General features: G+C 40.5%; 1 protein-coding gene across 3 annotated transcripts; it reads right to left on the bottom strand.

Moving 5' to 3' along the window:
- Positions 1-195: 195 nt before the first annotated feature.
- On the bottom strand, positions 196-18,023 carry CNIH4 (cornichon family member 4; the record flags this gene model as incomplete). 3 transcript variants are annotated; one of them, XM_081226162.1, is made up of 5 exons in its annotated part: positions 17,464-17,610; positions 13,958-14,026; positions 8,446-8,558; positions 3,488-3,628; positions 196-389 (listed from the first exon to the last, which is right to left on the bottom strand). In XM_081226162.1, the coding sequence occupies exons 1-5, from the start codon at positions 17,530-17,532 to the stop codon at positions 362-364; spliced, it is 420 nt and encodes a 139-aa protein (XP_081082288.1). In that variant the 5' UTR covers positions 17,533-17,610. The 3 variants fall into 3 exon arrangements, with proteins under 3 accessions (XP_081082288.1, XP_081082289.1, XP_081082290.1); XM_081226163.1 differs by lacking the exons at positions 13,958-14,026; positions 17,464-17,610 and adding an exon at positions 9,576-9,863; XM_081226164.1 differs by lacking the exon at positions 196-389 and having other exon boundaries at positions 3,488-3,581; positions 17,464-18,023.
- Between the last annotated feature and the right edge of the window lie 736 nt (positions 18,024-18,759).

Below are 18,759 nucleotides of genomic sequence, written 5' to 3'. Positions count from 1 at the left end.
AAGAGCCACTTTGCTCATCTATTACATTTTCCCTTTAAAGCATGTCCTCTATTTCTTTGGCATGCAAGGCTGGAATGACAGTCCTGTTCCTACATACAAATAACTATCTTCAACATACAGATGATGAAAAACACCTTCACATGTTGGGGGTTCAGGCTAAAGTTGAGAACCAGAAAGCTACAGAAACTCAATTCATGTTTTTTAAATACTTTATATGGTAAAAATACAGCAAAAATATTTTTTGTTCAAAGAGGAAAAAATATACTGCTATGGTCATGGTTCTAAGGATGATTTAAGTCGTCTCTGGCTCCTCAACTGTGCACTGTAGTGTGGGCTGACTTCAACTACGGCTTCTCCAGCTTCAGTCATTTATCAAAGCTAAAATCATACTGTGGAGAGAAGAAATTAATGTTACTAATGTTTCCTTAGGAATGTTCCTACAGAGTCTGGTCTGTCCAGACTTGCATCCCTAAGGCTCAGCAAGGAACACTCATTTAAGTAAAAAGCAAAAGCAATCATTTACACCTAAAGGAAAGAATATCTATATTAGGGCATCAAGAGGCCCTAACGTTTTCACTAAAAGAAAAAAAAAAAAAGAAAGAAAGAAAACCGGGGTAGAGGTGGCGGTAGGGAGCATAAGCTAAAAGCACTGCTGGGCTCTGGCTTAGAGAAAACAAGCTGTGTTTAGGAAAAAACTTTAATTCTCCATGGAGATCTTTGTACATGTTGTTCCTGCTCCTGGAACCCCTCCTCTCATCCCCCATCAACCCAGTAACTTCCTCTCAGACTTCAGGATCCGGCAGGCTCCATCAGGCTCCGGCACGGCCTCTGGGAAGCCAGCCTGTCGGCCCAGGGCCGTTGCCCCGCCTCTTGCCACACACCTCAGCTCATACCCACTTTCATTCTCCAGGATGACACCCGCGTGCTGCAATCAGCAGGCTCCCAGCTTTGACACAGGGATTCTGCGCTGCTCCTTTTGTGTCACATGCAGTGCCTTACACAGTGTCTTTGACACATGGCTGTCACTCAGTAAATACTCTGTTAAAACCACCACACTTAACAAGAGTAACAAGACTATCATTTTTTTTTTACTGAAATCAGCCTTGCTATGCTGAGATCAAATGACTAAAACACAGAGATACCCTTACACTACTAATGGTATAAGTGATGCGTTGTCCAAATTTAAACAAACTAAGGGTACGCAGTGCACAGCACAAATTAATGGTAGGAACCAATATTTTTGAACATTTTGTTAGAGCTTACTAGAGGTCAGCACAAACCAAAGTGCTTTATGTGCATTATCTCATTTAATCCACATCACAACCCCATGAGGCAGGTACTATTATTATCCCATTTTCAGATAAAGAAATTGAGGCACAGAGAGGATAAGAAATTTGCCCCAGGTCACACAGTGAGGGAGTGGCAGATTCCACCAGGCTGGCACCTAACCAAACACCAAAGGCATAGATTCCACCAATCTCTAAAGAAGATGGGAATTTTTTCCTTTAATTCTATTTAACAAACCCTGAATGTCTGCTATGTGCAAGGCACCATGCAAGTGGTGGCAGGCGATACAGAAGGAGCAGCATAAATCCCTACATTAGAAATCGGATGATTTAGAATAGTAAACACTTTTTAAAAACAGCAACCAAAGCTAAGAGAAAAGTGTTACAAGAACATCTGCGATTACTCTTCCATCCTGATCCCTTGAGCTACAAGGAACGCCAAGGGGGAAGGAAATAGCAACATGGCTAAAAATGACAAGCTGAAAAGGGAAGGGAAAAGAAAGAAAAAGAAAGGATGCCTCCAGTGAGCAATGCAGCTACTCAGGCAAACCAGTTATACTGGTTGCCTACCTTTTATTTCATTGTAAAGAACCATACCTTAAACCTGCCCCAAAATTGCTTCCTGATTCCTCCAATCCCCAGTCTTCAGTCCATCTTCCCACTGCTTTAAATTCAACAACTGAGAGGTAAGAAACTCTTGTCCATTTTTAAATCCTAAGACTTTGGGTCTTACTAAGCAAGATACTGCTCCCTAATCCTACATTGACACCCAAAAGTGTGACTACATTAGCTTTGCTCCCAGATGTCTCAAGAAGCTCACGTTATCAAGACCTAGGGGATGTCCACTCTAGTTTACTCTCCAAAGCATAAAACCTGGGGAGAGAAGGATGAAGAAAGGGTAACCACCTTGCTTTTTGTCTCTGACAAGTAGAAGGGAACATATATGATGGGAAAGGTACCTTCATATGGTTTGACTTTAAAAAGTAATAAAAATAAGAATAGGTGCATCATTGTGTTCTTAATGTTAAATTTTGCTCCTTATTCTCCATCTTTAATGCTAGGATTAAAAATTAAGCACGTTAGCAATGAGGTACGGTATGAGAACCAGAAACTGTTATTAGTGTGGTTTTTCTGTCCTATTTTTTAAAATACAGAAAAGCAAATAAGATAAATAGTAAAAAAGGAAACCACCTAAACTCTAATTTCAATCTAATCTGTGGGTGGAATTAGCATAGCAAAAGGATTTTAGGAAGCCCGCTTTTTCAGGCAGAGGCTAAAATGGCTCTGACTTCTAAGCTATTTCAGACAAAATAGCAGTTTTTTTAAAAACTCTTATCTTTGTACAGTTTCTAATTATTAGGACTTTTTTGAGTGACAGAAGTTTAGTTCAGTACAAGTTTTTTCCTACTAGTCTTATGCCCATGTGAAAATTAAAATTTACTTCAGAAAAAAACAGGAATGATACGATTAAGCTTGGATACAAAAGTTAAGCTTGACTTTTAGCCTCTTAAAGGCTTAATCAAATCATACACACATGACAATCTTTTTCTCTTTGCTGTATTCTATGGGTCTATAATGGGTAAAGAAAAAGGTGGCATCTTATCTCTAAAACTTAAGGTAATAAATGTAAGTTTAAACAGGACTGCATGAGGCTTCCAGTGTCTGATAGCCAATCCTTCATATTAATTCTTACTTCCAATCTAACTGGAAGACTGATGAAATTTTACCCAAACAGACCACTTGCATCCCGGAGAAAAGGCATCACACCTAAATTCCTTAATGCCAAGAAAGATCAGCCCAACGTGGATATAAGTTGTTGAGAGCTGCTGCCAGTGCTCTGATCCCCAGGAGACCCAGGAGTGGGAAACTCTCTGGGGGTACATATAGTAATGTTTATAACAGGCAGTGAGACCTCACAGCTGGATACCAGGGGAGAGAAAGAACAGCAAAGACAGTCTGAAGCATGTTGATAGCCTCAACAGCTAAGGAATAACTAATAACACGGAGTAATTCTACTCCAGGTCAGACAGAATGGAATCCTAATTCAATGACATGACATACAAAATCTACACAGCCACAAGAAATTCACACAGTCCCCAAAAGCTCTGCAATGTTAATACAAAATCCTACAGTATAGTAATACCTCACCCATCAAAAGCAGGCATATGGCATCCAGGAAAACGCCAGGACTGTAAACTCACCTATAAAGATACATGAAGAAACAGAGCAGGTGGAAACCAAGCTTGATCATGGCTTCTTTCATGTGTGACTTCAGCTGCCCTCGATTGTGTATTTCTGTTGGATCAAACACTCCCATGTTACCACTTGGCACCATAATGAACCTGGTAAATTAAAGGATGCACACACATCAGAAGGAAAATCAAATCATCAGCATAAATATTCAAAAATAAGTAAACCAGTAATAATCAACCTTCAGAAATGAACCAATCATAGCAGCCTTATATGACCGATGGACAGGGTATTATAATGATGTCACAGGCCATGAGTTAGTCTTCCTTTGAAAATACAATACTATTAATTTTAGGTGTAATTTCTGCCCTCTGAAACAAATACATTAACACTCTAGAGAAGGATATTTTATGCACTGAGACCCTTTTACCCATCTTCTGTAGAAAACTACTGAATCGGTAATACCTACAGCTGTCTTCCATGAGACACAAATGAAGGGGGCCCCAAAACCAAACCAACTTTATCAAGTTCTTAGAAACTTCTTTATCTACAAGGTTCTAACTTAATTAATGCAATTCCCTTCACCTTCACAACATCTCTGCAAGTTGTCTTTAACACTTACATCTTTGTGTCAAACATAATTATTCCCATTTCACAGATGATACTAAAAAGAGAGATTCTATAACCCAAATAGAATCCTCATCTTTGGTGCTCCTGCTGATCAACAGATATGTCTCAATCTGCATGGTTAATAAACGGTACCTACTTTAAAAGAGCAATTTAAAGAAGACAGAAATGATTTAGAATAAATGCTACTGTGGTAAAATAAAACTCCTCTTCAGTTAAGACAATAAATGGAGAGTTCAGATGCAAACACAGTGCCTAACTTTACATGACTCTTAAAAAATACAGATTAAATTTAATTAAAATATTAATTTTATTTTAATGTAAATATTAAATTAAATAATAATATTTTGACAAATAAGAGATGTACATTTTATAGTGATGGAGGTATGACCACAGTGAGGGAATGAGAACAGGGCTACAAAGTCAATACGGAACCTAAAGGGCACAGTAAGCACACACCAAGTTCCAAATCCAGACCAATTCAACTCAGTGCTCCCACAGACTCAGACTCAAACTTAAAAAAAAAAATCTTGAAGATACAGTGTTTAACACACTATAGAGTCTTGGGCCTCTTGAGATATCACATAACATTTCATATTTATTAAATGCCACTGTGTATATAGTATTACATATGATAATCTTCTCCTTCTTCCCGAAATGATTCCTTTTACAGGTAAGAAAATTGGGTTACTTTGAGAGGATCAGTGAGTTTAAGTGTCTAGGCTTCCGCATCCCGACTGTGCCATCTGCACAGCATGCATGTCCTAACCTAGCACTGATCATGACCTCTTCCTTCTCTCATGTCCAAGCTTCTTCTAGTCCAACCTTGGGTTCCTCACTCTCACCACACATTTGGTTTCTCAATTATGACTTCTGTGAAATGAAAATGGCTCTCTGAGTTTCACAAATCTTAAATTCTCCCCCAAATCTTAGTAGCCCATCTATGGCTGAATAAACGGTATATACGGTATTTACAAATTAATATCTGGAAGCATCTCAGCTCAATACCTATTTTCCTCGATTTACAATGGTATTATATCATGATAAACCCATCGAAAATGCAATTAATACACCTAACCTACCGAACACCACAGCTTAGCCTAGCCTACCTTAAACATGCTCAGAACACTTACATTAGCCTACAGTTGGGCAAAATCGTCTAATACAAAGCCTATTTTATAACATTACAAGAGTTTCATACCGCATAGGGCTAGTCCAGAAACAGATCAAAATTCAAAATTCGAAATACAGTTTGTACTGAAATGCATATCATTTTCACACCATCATAAAGTCGAAAAATCAAAAGTCAAACTATTGTAAATCGAGGACCATCTGTAGTCTCAAAGAGTCTTATCCTTCTCTGACTGCTAGCTTATCTAACAGGAGTGTCACCACTTCCTCAGTAGCCCTTAAAAACTTTCTCTTACTCAATTCTGACTTCTCTCTTCATTTTTCATAGGCAGTAGGTTAAACTCTTGTCCATTCTTCCTTCCTATCACCATTTGTATAGCCCTATCTTTTTTTTTCTTTTTTTTTGCAGTACGCAGGCCTCTCACTGTTGTGGCCTCTCCCGTCGCGGAGCACAGGCTCCGGACGCGCAGGCTCAGCGGCCGTGGCTCATGGGCCTAGCCGCTCCGCGGCATGTGGGATCTTCCCGGACCGGGGCACGAACCCATGTCCCCTGCATCTGCAGGCGGACTCCCAACCACTGTGCCAGCAGGGAAGCCCTAGCCCTACCTTTTTCATTCCCACTATCACAACTCTATTCCAGTACTATATTATATCACCCCCGTCTCTGAACTGGTTTCCCTACCTCCTGCCTCTTTTCCATCCAATCAATACTATATAATGCTTCCAGAAAAATCTTCCCAAAGCATAATTTATATCATGCCAACTTAGCTAATCAAAAACATATGCAGCAAATGTATAAAATAAGCTACAAGGATATACTGTACAACACAGAATATAACCAATATTCTATAATAACTATAAATGGAGTATAACCTCTAAAAATTGTGAATCACCATACTGTACACCTGTAACATATAATATTGTACATGAACTATAATTCAATAAAAAAGAAATTAATTAAAAACATATAGAGCGGGCTTCCCTGGTGGCGCAGTGGTTGAGAGTCTGCCTGCCGATGCAGGGGACATGGGTTCGTGCCCCGGTCCGGGAAGATCCCACATGCCGCGGAGCAGCTGGGCCCGTGAGCCATGGCCGCTGAGCCTGCGCGTCCGGAGCCTGTGCTCCGCAACGGGAGAGGCCACAACAGTGAGAGGCCCACATACCGCAAAAAAAAAAAAAAAAAAAAAAAAAAAAAAAAAAAAAAAACCATATAGAGCAAAGAAGATATATGAATGGCTAATAAGCACATTAAAAAATACTCAGCGTCATTAGTCACTAGGGAATGTAAATCGAAACCACAATGAGATACCACTTCACATTCAATAAGAAGGCTAAAATAAAAAAGACACAACAAAAAGTGTTGGCAGGGATGTGGAGAAACTGTAACCTTCATACACAGTTGGTGGGAACGTAAAATAGTGCAGCTGCTTTTGAACACTCAGGTAGTTCCTCAAAAGGTCAAACCACAGAGTTACCATATGACCCAGCAATTCCACTCCTAAAAGAAATGAAAATATATGTCCATACAAAAATATGCACATGAACATAAAAGGATGCTCAACATCACTAATCATTAGAGAAATGTAAAGCAAAACTACAATGAGATATCACCTCACACTGGTCAGAACGGCCTTCATCAAAAAATCTACGAACAATAAATGCTGGAGAGGGTGTGGAGAAAAGGGAACCCTCTTGCACTGTTGGTGGGAATGTAAATTGATACAGCCACTATGGAGAACAGTATGGAGGTTCCTTAAAAATCTAAAAATAGAACTACCATACGACCCAGCAATCCCACCACTGGGCATATACCCCGAGAAAACCATAATTCAAAAAGAGTCATGGGGCTTCCCTGGTGGCACAGTAGTTGAGAGTCCACCTGCCGATGCAGGGGACACGGGTTCGTGCCCTGGTCCGGGAGGATCCCACATGCCGCAGAGTGGCTAGGCCCGTGAGCTATGGCCACTGAGCCTGCACGTCCGGAGTCTGTGCTCCGCGACGGGAGAGGCCACAACAGTGAGAGGCCCGTGTAGCACAAAAAAAAAAATAATGAAAATAAGAGAGTCATGTACCACAATGTTCATTGCAGCTCTATTTACAATAGCCAGGACATGGAAGCAACCTAAGTGACCATCAACAGATGAATGGATAAAGAAGATGTGGCACATATCTACAATGGAATATTACTCAGCCATAAAAAGAAACAAAGTTGAGTTATTTGTAGTGAGGTGGATGGACCTAGAGTCTGTCATAGGGAGTAAAGTAAGTCAGAAAGAGAAAAACAAATACCATATGCTAACACATATATATGGAATCTAAAAAAAAAAAAAAGGTTCTGAGGAACCCAGGGGCAGGAAGGAATACAGATGCAGATGTAGAGAATGGACTTGAGAACATGGGGAGGGGGAAGGGTAAGCTGGGACGAAGTGAGAGAGAGGCATGGACATATATACACTACCAAATGTAAAATGGATAGCTAGCGGGAAGCAGCCGCATAGCACAGGGAGATCAGCTCGGTGCTTTGTGACCCCCCAGAGGGGTGGGGTAGGGAGGGTGGGAGGGAGACGCAAGAAGGAGGAGATATGGGGATGTATGTATATGTATAGCTGATTCACTTTGTTATAAAGCAGAAACTAACACACCATTGTAGAGCAATTATACTCCAATAAAGACGTTAATAATAAAAAAAAGACACATGATTACATTGCCTTTTGGTAAATTAAAAGAATAATTTTAACGAAAAAAAATGCACATGAATGTTTATAGTAGAATTATTCATATTAGGCAAAAAGTGGAAACAACTCAAATGCCCGCCAGTTGCAAATGGATAAACAAAATGTAGTATTGCCATACAATGGAATATTATTCCACAATAAAAAGGAATAAAGCACTGATACATGACACGGCATGATGAACCCTGAAAATATTACGCTAAGTGAAAGAAGCCATCTTTTAAATGATATGTCTGTCCAGAACAGGTTATTTTACAAAGACAGAAAGTAGACTAGCAGTTGCCTAGAGCTGGGCGAGGGGAGTGACTTCTACAGGACATAGGGATTCTTTTGGGGGTGATGAGAATGTTCTTAAATACGTTGTGGTGATGGTTGCTTACACCTATAAATCTACCAAAAACATACTGGATAGTATAGTTTACATGGGTGAACTTTATGCTACCAGTACTCATATGTATAAGTAAACAAACTGTACTCACCGATATATATTCCAAGTGGCAACAGGCAAGTTGAGAAGGAAGATGAACCAGTGCAATGACATGAGCATTAGTACAGTGACAACAGTATGGCCAACCAATTCTGGAATTACCCACTGCAAGGGAAGCACACAGGATTACATCTCACTGCTGTGTCCTTCCGGAATGTACGTGTTACTTGAAGTTAAATCAAAGAAAGTACAGAGAAGTTCCAAGCTCGTGTTTCAAGATTATTTTTAGGCTCGGATGTCCAAGGTTTGCATACTGCTATCACTGCTTACCCAGTGCAAATAAATCAGGACACAGCTTAAAAATAATACACTTAGTCTTTAATTACATTTTATCCTAAGCAAAGATTCAGATTCATTCTCTAAGCAGGTACAAATGACAACTAGAGAAAAAATAGAGTATTATTTACTTTCTATTCCAATATCTGTGCTAAAGCCTCTTACTCTAATTTGGGATGGTTTATATCCACATACATGCTGCCTTTCAGGTCAGAATACCGACCCTAAACATTTCCAAGCTCCAGAACCCTGAGGGAAATCATCTCACATCCACCAAAAAAAAAAAAAAAAAAAAAAGTACTTTAACAGCTTACAATATCAGCTCAAAGTTAAACAAATATGATAATGGACCAGGATAACAGAATCCCAGACTATTGGCTTTATAGCACCCAGTGTCCTTATCTATGTTCTTTGTTTATTGTGCAATATTCTAGTTCTCATATATCAACAGCTATTGTGGCAGGTTCTCAATTCACCAACAGTTTTCCTCTCCTATGAGTAGAGATTTTTCTTTTAATGGAAGTTAATAGTTAGTGTTTATGGAGCCACAAACTGGCACTCCCAACTTATAGAAATGAGGAAAATAAAATTCAAGAGAGATTAAGTAATTTGCCCAAGGTCACACAGCTACTTAGCAGAGCTATATAACAGAAGCCCAGACACACTGGCCCCAGGTCTCTTGCATTTAGATTTCAGATATTTTTTTTTCTTTTTTTTGGTGGGAGAGGGTGTCACTCTTCGAGGCCTGCAGGATCTTAGTTCCCCAACCAGGGACTGAACCCACGCCCTGGGCAGTGAAAGCATGGAGTCCTAACCACTGGACCACCAGGAAATTCCCTTAGATACTTTTTTTTTTTGGCTGCATTGGGTCTTTGTTGCTGCGCGTGGGCTTTCTCTAGTTGCGGCGAGCAGGGGCTACTCTTCATTGTGGTGTGCGGGCTTCTCATTGTGGTGGCTTCTCTTGTTGCAGAGCACAGGCTCTAGGCTTCAGTAGTTGTGGCTCGCGGGCTCTAGCGCTCAGGTTCAGTAGTTGTGGTGCACGGGCTTAGTTGCTCCGCAGCATGTGGGATCTTCCCGGACCAGGGCTTGAACCCGTGTCCCCTGCACTGGCAGACGGATTCTCAACCACTGCACCACCAGGGATATCCCACTTTTTCTTAATAAACAAAGAAGAAGGGCCTTAAACCTAATTTGCAATCAACCAGAACTTCTTAAAATATGTAAATGCATTTTTAAAGTGTAACCCATTTAACATAATGCTAATATGTGTAAGCTGCAAAATCAGATAAACCTGGAGTAAAACTCATGCTCTATCCTATTTATTAGCTGTGCAATTTTAGGAAGTTACCTACCCTCTCTAAATCATGATTTTCTCATCTGTAAAATGGAGATAATAATACTTACACCTCATGAGGTTGTTTTAGAGAATTAGACAAAATAATATATGTAAGCCACACACAAAGTAAGCACTCAATAAATGTTAGCTGATGTTACTACTACTCCCCTCCATGCTATCAGACCCACATAGAAGTAGCTTTCAAACTCTGGATTTCTTACTGTGGGCTGCATTTTGGTTTACATGTACAAAAACCTAAAACAAAAGCTTCAGGAAGCGATACTTGACCTCATTATACTTGGATACTAACTTTCTACCAGGCCCTCTGTTCTCTTTCTCTTCCCTCCCTAATAATGTGTTCTTCCCCTAACTTAGGGGTAAGAAGCACTAGGCTTATTTCACCCAGGCAGGAGTTTGAAAGATTCTTCTCTGGAGTAACTTAATAGCACAAGAGAAAACACCTACAAAAAACCTGCTATTTCAGGTACCCCCAAAAAAGGTAGACACCAACTACCCTCAGTGAGGTCTTACCTACCTGTCAGTCAACAGCCTGGACCACCCAATGAGCTTCCAATGAGTACTTTAGTACCTTACCCTAAAGTATGACTAGATAGCCATGTATCAGAAATTGAGGAAAGCCCTCAATATGAAAGAAGGGGGGAAAAACAAAGAGAAAGGAACTTGGAAAAAAACAGATATAATGTAGGAGGCAGAAGAAAATTTCCAAACTACTATAATCGATATCCTTGAGAACGAAGAGAGTCAAGCATGAACCAAGAGAACAAAAAGCTCTCAGAAATTAAAAATCTGACATAAATAATATACATACAAGAAAATTCAGAAGATAAAACCGAGGAAATCTTAAAACAAGAAGGTAGAAAAAAAACAAAGGGACAAAAATAAGAAAAAAGAAGAACTGGGTGATCAATCCAGCAGACAAATTATCCAGCAAATCCAAGTTGCTGAAAGAGAAGAGAGAAAATAGAAGGGGAAGACATTATCAAAGAAAGAAGTAGAAGAAAATTTCCCAGATTGAAAGAACCTCTCAGATGCCCAAAACAATGAGTGAAAAAGGCCTAAACAAAGGTATACCACTGCAAAATTCCCAAACACCAAGGATTATCATAAATAAACCCAACCAAGGATAAAGGTTCAGATTCTAAAACTTCTGGAGAGGATGGAGGTAGGGGTGGGAGGAGAGGGAAGAGAGAGATCCCATCAAAAGGATAAGAAATCAAAATGGCACCAGACTTCCCAACTTGAACAACACTAGAAGTTAAAAGACCTTGACCAAGCAAACTCTGAAAAAAAATCTTTTCTAACCTAGGATTCTATACTCAGAGAAACTATCAATCAAGGGAAAGGATAAGACATTTTCCAACATGCAAGTTCTCAAAATTTACTTCCCACACACCAAATCTCAAGAAGCGACTCCAGCAAAATGAGGTAGTAAGCCAAGAGAAAGGAAGACGTGATTTCCAAGAATCAGGGGATCCGGCCAGGAGTCCCAGGATGGAGGCTGTGAAACAGGCCTAAAGAGCAACCAGTCCAGACTATAGCAAGAGGATGTAGGTCTTGAGGAGAAATGTCACCTAGAAAAAAACAACTGACAGATTATTTTAGCATGTTTGAACCGTGCAGAAAATAGTACTGAAGGGCTTTAAAGATGTTATCTGAAAAGGCAAAGCTATGCAGAAAATGAAAATTAGAAAGAAAAATATGATCACTGTCTACCATAAGCCTCGGCAATAAAAAATGTTTATATAATAGTACATCATAATGATATAAACACTGAATATGAACTTAAAAAGAAAATAGAAAAATAGGAGAGATGTTTAGAAGGGGGTACCTAAGAACTAAATCTACCATATTGACTCAGAAGTCAATAGGTAATATGTAAAATTGATAAATCAAGAAATAGTGGGAGGGACTTCCCTGGTGGCACAGTGGTTAAGAATCTGCCCGCCAATGCAGGGGACATGGGTTCAAGCCCTGGTCCGGGAAGATCCCACATGCCACAGAGCAACTAAGCCCGTGTGCCACAACTACTGAGCCTGCACTCTAGAGCCCGTGAGCCACAACTACTGAGCCCATGTGCCACAACTACTGAAGCCCGCACACCTAGAGCCTGCGCTCCACAACAAGAGAAGCCACCGCAATGACAAGCCTGCGCACCACAACGAAGAGTAGCTGCCGCTCACCACAACTAGAGAAAGCCCACACACAGCAACGAAGACCCAACACAGCCATAAATAAATAAATAAATAAATAAATAAATAAAAATAAATTTATAAAAAAGAAATAGTGGGAGTTCTCTGGTGGCCTAGTGGTTACGATTCTGGGCATTCACTGCCGTGGCCTGGGTTCAATCCCTGGTCAGGGAACTTAGATCCTGCAAGCCACGCAGCACGGCCAAAAAAAATGAAAAAGAAATAGTAGTGCAAGCACATAGAGAAATATGGATATAAATATCAGAAAAAAATTAACAGCTCAAGTGTTGAAATCAGTTGCCCCTAAAAAGCAAGACAGATAGGATTTAAAAGGGTCAGGAAGGGACTGCTGTTTTTCACTACAAGCTTTGTAATACCTCTGCCTTTAGTTGTATGCAAGTATAACTTTCACAGAAACAAAAATTAACGTTAATAAAACTACTTAACTTCAAACTGAAGGAGTAACTTTCTCAACAGAAGAATCCAGGTAATCTTTTTTTGTGTGTTTAGATTTGTACTTTTGTAAAAGAAAACCCACAAAATACCCACCTAAAATACTGAGTAAGCAAGAAATATAAAAAGAAATACCATCCATCTGAAAAAATATATATATATTATTAGATAGATCTATCAGTATAAAATCATTCTTCTGAAGATGAGGAGGCCTAATCAACCATACCTCAATTTTTTAAAAAAGCAGGGGGCCCTGCCTGGCACACAGCAGGAACTCAATTTGTTTAAAATTAATTAAATTTCAATCTTTAAAAAATTAAAAATAAAATAAAGATGAGGAGGCCTGAAACTAATGCAATGTTACGTGTCAATTATATCTCAAGAAAAAAAAAAGAACTCTGAAAGCATAGCAGATAAACAAAATCTTTTATTTAAATCTATCACTGTATTAAACCATGTTCTGGACAACTGGGAAGGAAGGGAGGGAGGGAGAGAAGAAGGGAGGGAGAGAAGGAGGGAGGAAGAAAGGAGAGGAGAGGAGGAATATAATTTACTAGAAATTTTAATTTTCCAAGTGTAACTTCATTTCCGTCATGGGCCAAAGAAACTTAAGTAGACTGAAGATGTGAAAAGACCCATGCTTTTAGGTCAAGCCAAAAAGCACTTCTCAGTGTTGTATTTTTATATGAACGTTTATATCCAGAAAACTTTTCTGTCTGCTCATCTCATAAAATGAATCAGGACCAACTGGCTTCCCCATATCTAGACGAGCTGGGAAATTCAGAGTTTTATTGCCAATATAAAGTTCCGACTACATACTAAAGGTAAAATGGCCTTAAAACAAATCAACTAATTCCATTTCTCAAGGAGCCACAAAAAGGTCCTCTTTCATTCAACAAAAGACAGATGGAGCTTTTTCCCAAGAGCAGGGAGGAGGGGGTTTGGACACAGAAGACAAAAACAGTTAACTGATAACGAACCTTCACCTAGTCTGAGTAATGATGTTGTCCATTGTGGACAAAGTGACAAGGAAAAAGAGTAAAGCAACAAAATTTCAAGTTAAGTCTTCTGGTATAGTTTCATGATCTAAAAATATTGCAAAGCACAGTAGTTCCACAAACATTCCAATGAATATCAAATACACATATGTTGACTATCTATAATTATCTCTAACACAGAAAATGGAGAACTGCCTTCAATGCCAGAAAATGAGGAAAGAAATGTCTTACCTTGTTTAATTTCGAGCAACATGATCTAGCATTAATGTAATCACATTCTAAATCAGACAATGTAATTATCTGACAATCAAGATAAGGAATTATTAGACTTCTTTTATAACAACTATTTAAGTTTCAGAAAGCAATCCCAGTTGCAAAGCAGAATTAGATTTGACTTGAAAAGATTAAGTTATTTCCTTAAAGTTCATTTATTAGACAACTAAATTTTCTCATTTATGTTCCTTCAGCAAGTGATTTTCACAAAATAATCCTCTTATTATGCACAATTCTAATGTGACCCATACCAGAACATTCAACCTGGATTCCTCAAATGTCAAACAGTGGCCAAAAGAAATGGAAAATATGACCTATATAAACAGTTTAAATGTTATAAACCTGAATTCCCAATAGAAAAATAGTGTTTATTTATGATGTATCCATAAAATGTCTTTGAAGACTTAAGATATGAAAAAAAATAGGATACAAAACTATAAACTCAGCTTGGTCATATGTTAGCAGTGGTTATGTCTTAAAAGTTGGATTACAGATGGTTTGTTTTCCCAATACTTTTCTCTATAACCAAACTTTCCATAGTAAACATATATTATACTGGACTTAAACAAAAAATGGGTTTTAGTACAAAATATAAACTTACAAATAAAAATGTGAGGGACAGATAGACATAAAAAGTCTTCAATTGAATGTGTGGTATTTACTTTAAAATGCACCCCCAGCCTCCCCACAATAGTTGGGAAAAAAATGAAAAAGAATGGCAAAATGTTGAAAATCACTGAAGGTGAGCAATAGAAACATGGGGTTTATTACACTACTCTCTCTACCTTTATGTTCGAAAATGTCCAATAAAATAGGTAAAAATAAATGTTCTCAACTAAATTCTATACGTTTCCATATGGATAGTCCCCCTATCACCTCAACCCAGCCAAAGTCAAAAGCATCACTTTCTCCACAAATTGTTCCACCTCCAGTTTGTTTTACTTCTGTCAATGACACAAGCATCACTTGCCCAGGCTCAAAATATGGAAAGTTATTTCTACCTTCTGTTTCGTATCTCAGAATCAATCAATCGTTACCAGGTCCTATCAATCATTTCTTTTTAACACCACCCACATTAATCCCTCTTTCACCTGTCCACAATTAGTATCCCATTCCAGATCCAAATGAACCCATTCCCTAATGGTTTCTTACCTTCCAATCTTTCCTGTTTCTAACCCACTCTACAGACTTATCTTCATAATACACCACTTTGTTTATGTCAAAAATTTTCAATGGCTCCCTATTGCCTAGAGGATAAAAATGAAAGCCCTCCTCTCCTTAACATTCAAACCCTCCAATATCTAATCTAATCTGGCCTTTCCAAACCTGACCTGCTGCTGCCAAAATCAACCTTGTGCTCCAGATGGCCTATTCCTCCATCACCCAGAAATGCCATGAACACACCTTTCTCTGCACCTTTGCTCTTGCCTGTGTCTGATTTTGAATATCCATCCTTTTCCTTCTCTGCAGGTTTCCTTATTGGTTCAAAGTCCAGAAAAACTCTTATCCCTACAGAATGTATACCCGATGATTTTCCACCTCTTGGCTCTAGTATTAAGCTAGTACAACTATCCAAAAATACAATAATACAATATGCTGAATTTCATCAAAACACATCCTGAATGTACCTTAATATCTAAGTCCAACACTCCACCTAACATGTTTCTATGTACATAAACTGGTATAAGCCAAGGCTTTTTTTTTTTTTGGCTGTGCCGCCCGGCTTGCAGAATCTTAGTTCCCTGACCGGGGATGGAACCCGGGGCCCCCCTGCAGTGAGCGCACCAACTCCTAAGCACTGGAGCGTCAGGAAATTCCCTAGCCAAGGCTATTTTAAATTATCAAGACTAGTTTTCCAAACTGCAGTAAGATAAATCCAAGTTTCATTTCTCTGAACTTAAGCTCCCGTTCCTTATGCCACAAGAGAGATGTAGGTCATCGAAACTTCCTAAGTGATACTGCCCTTTCAGTCAGTTCGCCAAGCCTAATAAAAGTCAGGGTTCTCCTCGTTAGAAATCATCAGTTAAAGTAAAAACTGCTGTTCAATGCGGGGTAGGGAGGGAAGGCAGAGCAATATTTACTAAACGTTGGCCATGGGGTAGGCATTGTGCTGCTAGGTGCTTAACACGCCCTCATTGTGCACATACCTAACTGGGAAGTAAACATTTCCCCCCATTTTAAAGCTAAGAAAACTGAGGCTTAGAAAGGTGAAGTAATAGCAAGTAACTAGCTGAGCAAGGAGTCCTGATTCCAAGTTTTGTCCCTTCCCACTTCAACAAGTTGCCAGGCCATAACAAAGTATGAAGCCACACTGAAAACATACTCTGTACAACCATCCTAAAGCCAGAATGCTCTGGCAAACAAAAAGTTTAATTCTGTCAGAAAGGGACACATGTAATTTCCAAGGGAAAAAAATACAATGCAGAGCTTCTCATGTTTTTTCTTCGCTTACATTTAATTACTTAAAACTGGATTGTGCATTGCATCGTTGGGTGACAACTAAGACTAGAAGCTCCCTCGAGAGTAGAGGTGTAGCCCACACGCCCTCTAGAGTGCTAGGTTCAAAGGCCGTTTATTAGCCTGGAAAATACAGTATGAATACTGTAGCACGAACAGCGATACAAAATACGGAAGTTTTAAACATGGGTCGACACAGAAAAGTGTAAAAGCTGATAAACGACTGAGAACTAAACTGCGTGTATATTTACTGAATTTACAGATCTGCAACCGACAGGGGCAACCGAAATAATCAGCTGCAGCTGGTTTCTAAAACAAACCCTTCCCAACGCTCCCTACAAAAAGGCATCGCGAAGGAAACACTTCACCCGTTTTTGAAATGTCAACTCCTGGATGTGAAAGGTCGCTACAAGTTCCAACACCCGCGAGAACAAAGGGGCGGGCAGCGGGGGTGTTGCCCAGAGAATGACAAGAGGCGCCAAATCGCCTCCGCCGAGCTCAGCGCAGGACAGTCCACTAGCGACCACCCCTGGGACGTGAGCCGTCGTTCTCGGGACCCCCGGCATCCGGCGAAGGGCCCGGCCTAAGGGAGCTGCGAGAAAAACCACAACCCTGATCTCTCCAGGACACAAAAGGAGGAAAACCGCGACCCCTCTCTCCTGAGGACCACAAGGGGAGGCCAAGTGCCAGCCCCCGCGCAGGGCAGAGCGGGTCCGGGCGTCATAGGGGCGAGTGGAGGCGGGCAGGCCGGGCCGGGGCGCTTCGAGAGAAAGGCTCGCTCGGACCCCCGGGTGAGAGGCGAAGTTGGGCAGCCGGGGTCCTCCTCCCGCCCGGGCTCGCCACATCGGTCCGGCGGGCCGGACCAGCACCCAGGGTACCCGCGCCGGCCGCCGGCCGCCTGCCTTGCTCCCTCGCACCTGCCCTGGCCCCCACCCAGGCCCACTCCCAGCCTACTCCCTCAGGTAGAGGACCCCAGGTCGGCCTCCGCCCGCCTCAGGCAAGGATACGAAGTAAACTGAGAGGAAGATAAGCGCGCAACAGTCAAGAAGAGAGAAGACGAACACCACCGCCTCCATTCTCCTCCGCCACCGCCGCGCCGCTCCTTCCGTCAAACTGGCTCTGGTGCCCGGACCAGCCCCGCCCCGCCCCCTGATAGGCCCTTGCCCCTGCTTGTTGGAGCAACACAGTCCCCTCCGCCGGGACGCGGCATGCCGGGAGTTGTAGTCTCTTTTTTCAAAAACTCTACCGCCGTAAGTCTGATGCATGCTGGGAAATGTAGTTCAGTAGTACGAATACCTATCAAAGCGGTGGGCCGGGTCTCTATCCTAAATCTGATTGATTATTTCCAAAAATATGACAAGCAATTAGTCAACGAGTATTTACTGATCGCTTGTAATCTTCTGGATACGCGGTAGAACTTCTTTGCCATGTGCTAAATTTTCTTTCGATTCCACACTGGACCCACTGGATCCCCTGACTTGGGAATGGTAAGAGGTTTTCATCTCAAAGCACACATCTAACCTCAACACTCTTGGCTTGACAGTTGAGACTTGCCCTTCCTGATCTCGATTTCTTCGGAGATTTCACAATCCCTTGCTTATTCTCTGTTACAGCAATGTTTCTCTCCACTCTAGATTTTAAGATCTTTGAAAATTGAATATATTGTCTTATCCATTCATTTAACACACGTTTACCGACTCCACTACTACTATATGCTAGAGATACAGAAATGAATAAGGCAGACAGATGCCGCTCTTATCAGGTGGGTGGGTGGGAGGAACAGACAATAAGTTAGCAACTAAATACAGAAAAAAGATAATTTCAAAGAGTTATAAGCTCTATGAACAAACTATATCAAAGTCATACATTCATTTAACCAATATTTTCTGAGCAGCTAGTATATGCCAAGTACTGGACCCCAGAGATACAGAATGAGTAAAAGAGAAAAAAAATCCCTACATTCCTGTAGCCTACTTTACAGTGGGGAAGACAGACACATACGTACACGCACAGATACATACATAAGTAAAAATCCATGACAGGCAGTTTTAGTACTTTGAAGAGGATGGGGAAGTCTCCTCAGATTGGAGACTGACTGATCAGAGAAGGCCAAGCTGAGAAACTGATATTTAAGTTGAAATCTTAACAATAGCTGTGTAAAGATTTGCAGGCAGAGTGTTTCAGACACTGGGAACAGAGACCGCAAAGGCCCAGTTGCTCATAGAAACGTCGTGTGTTTTTTTTTTTTTTTTTTTTTTTTTCTTCGTCGTGTGTTTAAGGAACAGAATAAAAGCCAATGTGGC

The sequence above is a fragment of the Mesoplodon bidens genome (genome assembly GCF_964165515.1).
Source record: "Mesoplodon bidens genome assembly, chromosome: 2".
NCBI classification, from domain to species: Eukaryota; Metazoa; Chordata; class Mammalia; order Artiodactyla; family Ziphiidae; genus Mesoplodon; species Mesoplodon bidens.
The sequence above is the reverse complement of the archived record's forward strand: the minus strand, read 5'-3'. Positions and strand labels throughout refer to the sequence as shown.